Raw genomic sequence first — 12,335 nt, forward strand, 5'->3', positions numbered from 1 at the left:
TATGAACCCAGGCATCTTGATATCAATTGTCAGTTATCTCACTATTCTGTTCCCTCTGTCAGGGTAGATTGTCTTCATTAATTGAGTATTCTGCTGAAAAAATGCTGCACACCAGTGAGAGAGAAATAGCAGAAGGTACCCTCCACCGAGGCAAATCAAATGAAATCTGGAGATCAATGAGATGACCAGTATTGCAGCTGGATCACTACCACGTCCACTTTGATGACCCTGGGAAGGGAGTTGTTTCCAGCTGTCTGACATACAGTTATGACTATGACTGACTCTGCAGGTTGGAAAGCAATCCTCTGGCCATCATAATCAAATAGCACCTCTTTTATATGCCTACATCAGTGTGACACTAGAACGGCATTGCCATGGAGAACTTTCTACAATGATGAAAATGCTACACATATTGTACCCACTATCCACATAGTGTTATGGAGCACTTGAATGTAGTTATTGTGACTGAGAAACTACAACTTAATTTAATTTAAAATTCAAATTTAAATAGCCATATGTGGCTGCCCCTACTGTATTGACAGCATATCTAAAAAGCAAAAATATAAGGTGAAATATCAATGAAATATTTTTTCTGTATGTTTAGAAACAGAAAGTGTTACTGTGAAATTTTAGTCAAAGCAGAAAGAACTGGGAGCTTCTTGTGTTCCCAGACTTGTCAGCTACAAGAGCTTCAGTCTATCAACTGTACTCCCAAATTCAAAGATAATGTATATTGTTGGAGTCTGAGAGTGGATATAGCCATTCACAAAAATCCGTAAATGTAATTTCTGGTACCAAAGTTTAGGCAAAATTAGCTCAGTCCCATCATGGGAAATGTTCACAGATCAACCTCAAGTGACAGGGTTAGTAGGGGACAAAGTGGAGACTAGAATTCATATTTCCAGATAAATAATCCACATTCCTGAGACATGCTGATCAATTATGAGATAACTGTTCAGTGTAAGAAATGATTGCTTCATTCACAAAAGCATTCTCCAGTATTGAAAAAAAAATCCTAAAAAAGTAAAAGAACATTAATTTACATGAAAGACACGTAAATTTATGTGAAGACACAACAAAATGAGCGTAGCTGGGGACTTAAAAAATCGAAACTTCCTTCAAATGGGAATTATTTGAACATTTGAGGCTATTCTTTTTAATATTTGAAATCAAGCAATCTGAAACATATCCTTTAGAAAAGGGCTTATAAATACACATTTAAAATGCTTCTCTAGCCCAGTCGGGCGTGGCTCAGCGGTCGAGCATCGACCTATTATCCAGGAGATCCTGGTGCAATTCCTGGCAAGGGCACATGCCCGGGTTGTGGGCTTGATCCCCCATCAGGGGCGTGCAGGAGGCAGCTGATCAATGACTCTGTCATCACTGATGTTTCTATCTCTCTCTTCTTCTCCCTTCCTCTCTCTCTGAAATCAATAAAGATATATTAAAAAATAAAATAAAATAAAATAAAATAAAATGCTTCTCTAGCCTTTTTGAAAGGAGTGTTATCAGATATCTCTTGTGCAAGTTCTTTATTACATGGGTATAAAATACGAAATAAATACCAGTTTTAAAAAAGTTGTACAGATTATAATATCAACATTTTACATAACGCCATTTCATAGCACACACATAAAATTCATAGCCCAGAATAATTTCCTAAACACAAATGGAAAAGCAAGGATATAGAAGAGTACCTTGGTTTGTATCATTCTCTGTGGAATATTGTTCATGGCATTGGAAAGCCAACCTTCAAGGCTTTTTGCAAAATTTCGAATGGCTTGGGTCAAGGCACCTAAATGTTAAAGAATAAAATCAGGAAGAAAAAGATACCAAAGAACATTAATCTTTTTGCTAGAATAAGGGAAAACACCCACACATGACATATGAAATAGCACAGAACTTATACTGTCCTCACTGATGAGACTTCATTTAACATTACTCCTAACCTTGAAAGCAAGCATTCGATAATTATATTTTGGGCTCTTTTTCTCCCCCTTTAAAGCTATTTTGTTCCCAGATACTAATGATACTTGGTTGGGAGATGAAAATATTCAAACATTTTTGCCGATAACAACATATACCAGTTGTGAATATACTTGTGGAATTTTCTGTCTTAGACAAAACACTTTTTATTTACAGCTCTGTGCTCAAAGGTTATTTTCCTTATAAGTTTTTCATCTTGATTTTTCAGGTTCTTAACCTATTTTCCTTTTTTTAGTTAAAAAGAGGGTGATGCAAAGCTTCTTCTCTTTCTCTAAGCCTCTATTTAAATTAGAACATATCAGTTAGAGAAGTTTTCTCTCACTCTTGTCGAAAAGTAAGGTAAAAATTAAAATTGCCTAACTTGAAAATTTGGATAACTACTCTCCATTTCACTTGGCAGGTAGAGATAAAAGATCAGTGTGATAAACTTGCTATCACAAAGACCAATGTTCTTAAGGTATTCCTAAAATAGTCCATTCCACAGTCTTCAAGTTATCTGCTAAAACCTGAAATAGGGATAGGTTTCAGGAGAGGAGCTTTTTATGGTGGTCATAAAACAATCAGAAGCATCTTCTAATTATCAGAGATGACTGACTTCTAGTTATCAGGGATGATTATTTTATAAGACGGGATCTGTTTACTGAAACTGCTATATAATAGAAGACAGAATTCTTCTCCTTCAGAAGTAATTCAGTCAACAGAATTTTACTTCACCTGTGCCCAGAGTGTAGGGAGCAGCTTTAGACACTTAATATCTGAGGCATTCACAAAATACATCTTTGTGGGTTCCCTATGATATGGTAGTCTACGATAAGAAACAGAGAAGTTACATTTTTGTCCAAGGCTCCCAAGAATATAATGTGAATGATGAGATTAAATTTCTTGGGTTTTCTTTCTGTGCTCAAATGAATCTGACATGCTTCTCTATTTCTTCTGTTAAAGCACGGTTAGACAATTTAGTTCACTCAAATCACTTGCAAACCATACAAATATTACTAATCCAATAATAAAAACAACTATTTTTAAACAATGACTTATTTAACTGGTCAAATGACGAGGGAGAAATTGAAATGGCTAAATTTTGATTAGGAAAAACACTCGAGAAGGGTAGACTATAAACCATGAGAATAATCTACTGGAAACACTGAGTTGGAAATTTCTTGAGAACTAATCTTGTGAAATTTCCAAAGCTTCCCACTTTAGCCAAAAAAGAAAAAAAGAAAGAAAAATATTTTTCAGCTGTATTATGTACTAGAATCATGGAGGGCAGGCATGAATGGAAATGAAAAAGAGTGAAAAAAATTAACAACGCTTTTTGAAACTCAGTAAAATTTTTTGTGAGATTCAATTTGGCTATCTGTATTTTGCATTTTTCTGTAAATAACATGTAATAATTATTTAATCTAAAAAAAAAAAAATAAGACCCAGGAAAAGTTACTTTAAAAAATTAATGAGTTTTGTTTTATTTAGACAAATTTGATGCTAGGGAAATTATAAAATAAAAAGATATGTTCTGTATTTCAAATGGTTTTAAGTTTTTACTTTTTGTACTAAATGACATTTTGGTCCACCTTTAAGTACACCTCATAACTGTACATTTAAGTGTTACCAGCTGAGTTCTTATATAATTCTTTGCACTTAACTTTTTTTTTTCATTTTCAGATAAATGGATTTTAGAATATAGTAGCTTCAAGCTAACTTTAAATTAGTGTGAGATGCAGACTTTTTTTGGCTAAAAAAAGGAATCCCATCTGGACAGTAAATGGTAGAGTGAAGTACTAGTAGCCACAAAATAACAATTTTTAAAATAAAGTTATGTTTGCTCTCTCTATGGGTCCATGTCAGATCAAACTGTGCACATTAACTTTGACAGCTGTTCTCATGGATGGATGTTTGAAATTTAAAATCTACTGCAAAGCTAACTTGTTTCAACCTGCTCATGATTAATATTAAAGTAAATACAATCAGAAAATAGCTATTCAAACTGTATTCTAAGCTTTATTTTTTTAAGTCTTGTTGTAGAGTGGGAATTAAATTTCCAAATATACTTGGCACATTAATGTATCTTGTAATTTCAAGAAACTATAGAACTATACTTATGTAAAAATTCCTGAAGTTGAGTTGTCTGCTGAATGTAGAGACAAAGTACTTGACAGAAAAATTTGTTTTTTAAATCACTATTTATAAAAAACAAAGGTCAAATGTATTTTGTATTTAAATTGTGATGCTTAAAGTTAAATAAAATTGATACATGATTTAAGTTAGGAAACTGTTGAATTTATAAGTAGAAGTCCTGTGAGGGTAACAAGGAAGCTTAAGATTTTAGAGTTATTTAATGAATACTGACATTGTTGATTTGCCTCAAAAAAGAAAGTGCTTACTGACATTTCTTGTATCTCATGAGAGAAATTATACATGGGTGGGAAGATGTCATAGGCTAATGAGCTACCCTATGCAACTTCTCTTAAACATCTCTAGAGATTATAACGCAGAGCACAGGGAGTGAGATGAAAACAAGGAAAATCAGATTCTGAAAAATAAATCAGTAGAGAATTTACACATTGAAATTTTCCATGACACCACCATTTTTAATAAATCCTTAGGAACATGGTGCAGACAGAGTAGAAAACATTAGCAACTGACAAAAATATGAGACAATGGCAGCTGGATTTTTAATAAAAATGAATTTATATACAAATTTATGTGTGTTTGCTGATATTGTACATAAACATGTGCCTAAGCAGATTTTTACGGTGGTGAGGAACATATGAAATAACTCATATCTTCCATTGTTATCACATTTAGAAAAAAGCAAGTATAAACATACAATTGTTAACTTCTTCACCTTTTGTTCTACTAAATCCCTATTTCAATATTGTCTGGAATAAGTGAATACAAATCACCTGTGAATGGTTGCCTATTTCACAAGCTAAAAGATTGCTTTTACCTTATTAATGTCACTTTAGAGTGGAAATTCTGTCCCCAGTTTCTAAAAGTGAAGGTCACTATTATGTGCTCATGAAGACGTAAGCACAAAATCATTCCGACTGCCTCTAACACAAGTATCCATAGTGGCGTTTATACTGACACTTCCAGAACATAGCTTTGCTGGCTACGAGGTAGTGTAAAAAGCATTCTTGAAAGAGGAATCCAACTTATCTATGTGATTCCTGTTTGCTTCATGGTGGGGAGAAAATGCTTGTGCAGCTACATAGGTTTTTCTCTCAAAATGCTAGTTAACCATTGCTGTTAGATGGGAACTGCGTGTGCCGTTGTGAACGTGATGTAAGTGACAAAGTAAATGCTCTTACAAAGGAATTCAACTTCAGTGGAAACCAAGCTAAATCTGTTTCAAAAATCAAAAGCAACCATGAAAGAGGCTGGCCTAGCAATTACAGATTTCAAAAAATGTTGGCTTTCGGGAAGAAACCGTGGTGTCCTTGGGTAGAATGATTTGTACATGCTTGACTGCCTGAGTGTTCCTGCAATTAGTCACTGGACTGTCACATCCATCGGTTAGCTGTTCTTTCAAAAAGAAAACTACCAAAGATTGGAAAACAGATTAATTGCTCCCCTTTTACTACAGTCCTGCCCTAGGCTACATTCAGGCAATACTCTGTGTTGAGCGTTTTCTATGTGGCAAATCTACATGAGATCAGAGTCCCTCCAGGTTGTAATGTCACTTCCCCAAACTTCCTGGGTGGAATGTATGAGAACAAAAGCATCCGTACTTGTCTGCATGGAACTTACTAGGAATAGGTCTAAGGACGTCGGGGATGAGAATCTCCACCAGAGCCTGGTACATCCCATGGTCACAGTTACACATCCATTTCAGGATAGACTCATGTTTGCACAGAGTTATCAGCTTTGCTTTCGGAAGTCGACTTTCTATTTCACTCAGATTGCTGGTGTGAATAAATGTAGCAAATGAATAGATGGCAAATGAGGATAAAAAAGAAAATGGACTTTAAAAATAGTTTTAGTTTATCAAATATTACTGAGGTTAGAACTACACCACCATTGCCCTGGAGCCATACGGCTGGACAAACACAACATTCCCCCAGAGCTGCGTATGCAGGTTAATACTTTCTGACGGTATGAAAGGCAGACAGGACACTAATTCCGTGAGGGCGAGAAAGCTCTACCGCAGTCCCCCAGTTCAATAAAATGGGAGCTATAATCCACACGCCGAAGCCTCCAGAGAGCAGTTTGTGGTTTATTTCAATCTATTCATTTAATGTTATCAGGTAGGGTTCACAACTGGTATACATAGCTCTAATTTATTAGCTGTGACATCTGCTCAGCCATGAAAATGAATTGGAAAAGCTTATTGATTCTGACCTTGGTTCAGTAATGGTAGTGCCGTCGGCTGGAGTCGAGGGAGAATAGCGCCAGAATGTTTGCCACAGTTTTTCTATCAGGCTAAACTGAAGATTCACAACAACGTCCAAGATTGCCTAGAAAACAAAATGGTTATTGGTATAACTTACAATATTTCTTGTGTGGGGCTGGGAGGAGCACATAATGCAAGGGGACTTAAATGGTAAAGATACCTTTGGGTTCATAAGTTAACATGGGAAACTGGACTAAATTGGGCCAATGGAAGTAGGGAAACAAAAGAGATTAGATGGAGGGGGGAAAAGGGGAAAAAGAACATTTAACAGATTAGGCAGGTGGCTTATATTCGCCCCTAATGGCCTCCTGTCTCACCCTCCCTCCCCGCGCCCCAGCCCAGGGTCAGGCTCGCTTCCCTTCTCCCTTTCCTTCTCTAGCTTTCTTCCATTCTTGTACCCACTGCTTCCCTCTGCCTCCAGGGTGGCCGCCACTCTTCCTGTTCTCAGAGCCAAGGGCACAGAATCCAGATTCAACTCGCATCAGCCCTCACCGGGCTGGGTGTGTCGCTGGCCATCAAAGAGGCCAGGAGTGAGGGTGTGGAGGTGCTTGTGTGTGGCAGTCAGGGCTAAATGAGCTCTGTCTAAGGCTGCTGACCCTGGGTTCCAGAGTGTTCCCGGCTAAGCAGAGGCTGAGTCAGAAACTATAGTCAGGAAGGTTTTCAGATGATAGCACCTATCCAGGTAGAAAAAGAGCACCTCTCTGGTCATACAATGCCTCTCATTCAGTCCTATCTCTGCACACGGCCTTTAGAGAGCAGCTTTAAGAATATCCCCATTTCTAATCTTGGGTCCAGGGCTTCCCCTTCCCCTTAATTGTATCTCCTAGAACCATTATCTGGCTGCATCAAGGACTTTTTTTGAGGATGCTAAAATGTGCCTCTTTCATGATCATCAGCTTTTCATGATCATATTTAGTTTCGCCCTGCCCTTGCAATTAGTCTATAAATTCACCGTCAGATAAAAGCAGTCATGAAACCAAAGAATAACTTGTTTGTGCAAAGAACACATGATTCTGTGATTATTTTTGAGCATGAAAGACAGAAGCTGTCAGTGTAATGTGTTTGATGTCCTCAGCACCGAGAGCGAGGACAAGTAAAACAGCCCTGTCAAGATCTACAGAACTCACACAAGCTAAGAGACAACAGGGGACAATCAACGGAGTCAATGTGAGGATTTTAGGCAAAAAGAGGAAAATAGAACGTCATAATTCTAGAGCCTGTGCTACCTGTGTAGACTGGCTTTATGCATGATACAGAGAATAACTGATGATCTACACAAAAAAATCCGCGAGCAATTCAAATGTTAAGCAAAATCTGTCTGGGACACACTATGGGAACTAGTAGGAAAAGCTGCAAGTAGTTAGTAATGAAAACAGAGGGAAGGGGGCAAAGTAATTAACATGTTCTTTTATATCAGCAACAACTGGAATGCAAGTGCAACCCTGAAAGTAAAGGGCATAGAGATGTCCCTCCTCCCAGACAAAAACCAAAACCTTCTCAAGAGGAAAGTTATTATAGATGTTTCTCAACTGTAGCTCAGACATATTCCAACAGATGTCTATTAATGAAGCAACTATTAATATCTTACATAATACTTTACATATTTCTAGCTATGAGATTGCTGTAAGAACACTAAGTGCATGTTAAAAGAAAAAAAAAAGTGTTGCAGCACCTTGTGTAGAAAATGATACTTGTCCCTTACCTAATACTGGCGATACCTACAAAATATCTTTGATAAACGAATTATGAGAATTTCAAATAACAGGCAAAATAGGTATAATAAAAATAAAGCTTAAATTTAGTAAGTCATTGTATTTGTGTAGATTGGTTTGCTTTAAAGCAAGGTTCAGAGAACACACAGAAATGAGAAATTGCTTAGGGAATCTTTCTATATATCTTTATTGAACACCTGTATAGCTGATATTCATATAGAAATAAAGTTTTTCTAGATGTATGTGTCACCCAGAAATTCTCTAACATTGGGAAAAGCACAGTGGTCAGAAAGAAACAAATATTAAGTGTCTTTCATCGTCCCAAGAAACGTTGGGAACAGACTGACAGGATATGTTGAAGAATACTCTGCCACATGGTTCAGTAATAAGGAGAGAGCTTGCCCTTGGTTATTAATAATCTAGCACCCTTGACAAACATTCAGATTTATTTAAGCAGTTCTTATTTCTGGAGTGGGAAAAATATGCGAGTGCTATGAACTGAGGCTTCCCAGTATATACTGCATTGTCAGCAGTCAGGAGGACTGCCTGTGAAATCCAAAGGATTATCTTTTACTTCTAAGTATATCACAAATAGCCCTGGACTAAAGCTACTTAAATTCTAAACAGACTCCTCTTCAAAAGGAAAGGCACTTATGGAAACTCTTATTGCAATCCATCATTCCCTCGGTACCAGGTGAGCTGCAGCATACTGTCATGCTGGCTTGGAAAGAGCTACCTCCTGGGCACCATGTAGCCAGTTCTGATGAGCGATACTCAGAAAGGGAGTAGGACTAGGGATGGAAAATACCAAGAGAAACCTTAATTACCACAAAAACAAACAAAACTGGAGCCTCAACGAACCCTGGAAGGGACACTTAAAGTGCTTTATTAAACATTTCCAAAAAATATTTTTAATAGAAATACACACTGATGGTGTAAAATTCAAAAGGTAAAAAAGGTGAATTGAAAAATTAGGGCTCTTTCTCCTGACTCCCAGTCACCCAGTTTCCTTTACAAAGGCAACCACCATTAACATTTTCATGTTTATTCTTCTAGAGAGATGTCTATACATGTACTTTTTCATTCAAATGATAGTATACTATGCACACTGTTTTGCATCTTCCTTTTTTCCTCTGAAAATAAATCCTATGTTTGGTCCATATTAGTACATTTAGAGTTGCCTGTTCTTTTTCATGGCTGCATAATATTCCACTTTAGAAACTGCATCATGTTTTATTTATTCAGTTCCTTACTAGATAGTGAAGCTATAACCAATCTTTTGCATTGAAAACAATAATGCAATAAGTTCCCTTGTACACTTATTTCATATGCAAATATTCTTCTAGGATAAAAACATACAAGTAGAATTGTTGCATCAAAGGATTCATATTTGAATAGACTAAGAAAATAGACAGTAACATTTATTCTCCCTTTCCTGTATTCCTCACTTCTCCACTCTGAAACAAGAAGAAAAAATAACTTATCAGTGCTTAAAAAATATGAACTAACTGCACATGTCTTCTAGGAATAAATTTGATTATTCTGTTTTAGTAAATTGTCTAGCAAAACTTCGCATGTGTTTGTACCATGTTTGAAAAGACTTACCTCACAGTGCTCTCGATAAAGACTCTGCAGTGACTTGATATCCTCAAAGGTAGTACCATCTGGCAGAGAAGAGATTTCAACTTCTCCAAACTCTGGAAGTGCTCGAGATGCATCTGTTACCATGACAACACAACAGAAAAAAGCTTTGTGGATGGTGCTAATTACAGATTAATGAAGGAAAATTTAAGAAAACTAAAAAGGAAAAAAAATAAATAAAAGATCAGAGATCCAAAGAGCAAGGACTTTTGATATTAGTATTTGCAAGCAAAACTTGGCAGCATCAGCAGCACAAAAGAATAGAGGGGACATAAAAATTTTGGAGAAACTAAATGTTCACTATGACTATACTAGAAATAACGTATCACAGTGTCTCTTAGTATAGGGCTCCTCTTAAAAAAATATATATCTTGAGCTGGGCAGTGTCAATTTTGGTTATTTTTACTACTATGTTACTTAAGTGTGTAAAAAATAAATCTAGCTTTAAACTCATTATGCTCAAACCTCTTATATAATTATAAACCACAAAGCTACAAAATAAATACAAAAAAACCCTACAAAAATAACATTAAATTTAACAACATTAACTTGATATGACGGATGATGCTGTTTTCCTGTATGTAACTGGCCTCCCGCAATATGAGTACGGTACTGACTGCTGTGCCACAGGATCCTTTGCGTCTGACAGGCCTATACCAACACGTACTTCATGGTGCTGGACCTCCCATGACTCCTCTATATTCAAATGAGCTGTGAAACCTTCCTCCACACAGAGCACTGTGACGGCATTTAGCCTTCCCTTGGGATGAGGCTGTAATTTGCATAGTAGGTCTCTCTCTGTTCTTTTCTGACTAGCTCTGGACAATTAATGCAATACTCTTTGGTGCCTGCCTTATCATAAATTCAAATACAAAGGTGGAAACTAAAATTGCAGAACAGTATTCCTTCTAGTCTTCTAGGTAATCCAGAATACGCTTTTATTTTAATATTATAATAGAAATAAAAGCATGAAATGAAAAAAAAAATTCCTCTTGAGAGCTCAAAGGTCAGACAAGAATATATCTGAGGACTTTAGTTTGGGAAATGATGCCATAATATTTTCAAATTCTCTGACTTGTCTTCCTCAGAAAGTGCACATAGACACATATACACACAGACACATACACACACACTCTCTGACAACTATTATTTTGTTTGGTCTGTTGTATGGAAACTATGCATGTTCATCTCTAGAAGAGTTGTCAATTAAATTAAAGTGCCATTTTTGCACCTTTGGCTATGACAGGAATATGCAAAATGATCAAGTTCCACTTCCTAACTCTTAAAATAAAGAGAAACACCATCTACATTTTTTAAATTTTGTATACCATCTACAAAATTTAAAAAATAGGAAGTACTGTGATCAACTTAAAAGGATAAATTACTTTTTAAAAGTTTATAATAACTTTTTCTCTAATCTGAGGCTGTATACATTCGTAACTTTAAACATAGAAAAATAATTCTTTTTTGGCACTTGTTACTACTGAAAGTAAACACAACACAATTTTGATCACAGAAGCCCAATTAATAAATTCTGAAAAACAATTTCACAGCAAATAGCCTTTAATTTATATACATTTAAAAGTCCTACATAGCTCAAGAGTTTTACAAATAAGCTATAGTGAACATGAGAAAATATAAATGAACTAGAAATATCATAGGATGTGCACAGCTTCAGCACAAAAAAAGTCCTTGTATGTAATTAATATCTATAATAGAAATCGCACTTGGAGAAAACACTACTATTGTTCTCTTGTTTTTAAAATCCTAAAAGCAACTAATATGCATCACACCTTAACATACCTAAAAACTGTTGATGATGTTGACTTTGGGCAATTACAGTTTGCTCAACAGATGTGCCTGTCTGTTGACCACTTCCTGTGAAACCATCTGCAACCCCATCCACTTTCTGCATAGGCTTGTACCTAAAAATATTAGATGGGAAAAAACAAATAAACCAAATTATTCCTTGCTTTTTTGTACTACACAAAACTCCCAAGGCATCCAATTTTATTCTGTCTTCTTTAATGTCTCATGATAGTTGTCAGATTTTTTCCCTGGACAGTCTCACATAAAGTTAAATGAAGAAATGTTCTCAATTGTGAAAAGAAAAAAGGGGGAGGGGCTAGGAAGAGGGCCCATTTTAGAAAATTCAGAAATCTACCTAAGAATGAAAGAGTTATGAGGTATTTCTTTGGATAACAGCAGCAAAGATGTTCACAGTTATAGTTTTAATGGATTGAACATAGCTTTTAGTGGCCAATGGATCAAGGGAGAAACACTTTAAATTTAATGTTGGGATTTTAATCTGAACTAAGATGTAGGAGTTAGGGCCTGAGAAATGTTGATGAATGGCTTTCAATTAATTAATTAGTATATCTAAAATATGAATCAGACTACAAACTCTACCATATTGTTTTCATATCTCCTAAAACCTCCCATGCATCTCAACACATTCACTTCCTTTGACTGCTCTCCACATCTGCAAACAGAGAGACCCTAAGCATCAGTGTGCAGCAAAATAGATGCAAGAATCCACCTACAAACCTAGTTTACCAAATTAAAAAAAAAAAAAAAAAATCAAAGTCACCTATAGTTACATA

General features: G+C 36.0%; 1 protein-coding gene across 4 annotated transcripts in view; it reads right to left on the reverse strand.

Annotated features, from left to right (window-relative positions):
• The window catches only part of RFX3 (regulatory factor X3), a 252,404-nt gene that overhangs the window by 41,420 nt on the left and 198,649 nt on the right, over nt 1–12,335 (reverse strand). For all 4 annotated transcript variants that reach the window (XM_081150809.1, XM_081150810.1, XM_081150808.1 and 1 more), the window contains exons 8-12: nt 11,536–11,657; nt 9,697–9,809; nt 6,328–6,443; nt 5,737–5,891; nt 1,698–1,795 (exon numbers count right to left, since the gene is read on the reverse strand). In XM_081150809.1, the coding sequence (XP_081006935.1) occupies nt 1,698–1,795; nt 5,737–5,891; nt 6,328–6,443; nt 9,697–9,809; nt 11,536–11,657 (604 nt within the window). The remainder of the gene's footprint in view (nt 1–1,697; nt 1,796–5,736; nt 5,892–6,327; nt 6,444–9,696; nt 9,810–11,535; nt 11,658–12,335) is intronic.

Source organism: Miniopterus schreibersii, assembly GCF_964146895.1.
Source record: "Miniopterus schreibersii genome assembly, chromosome: 11".
Classification (NCBI taxonomy): domain Eukaryota; kingdom Metazoa; phylum Chordata; class Mammalia; order Chiroptera; family Miniopteridae; genus Miniopterus; species Miniopterus schreibersii.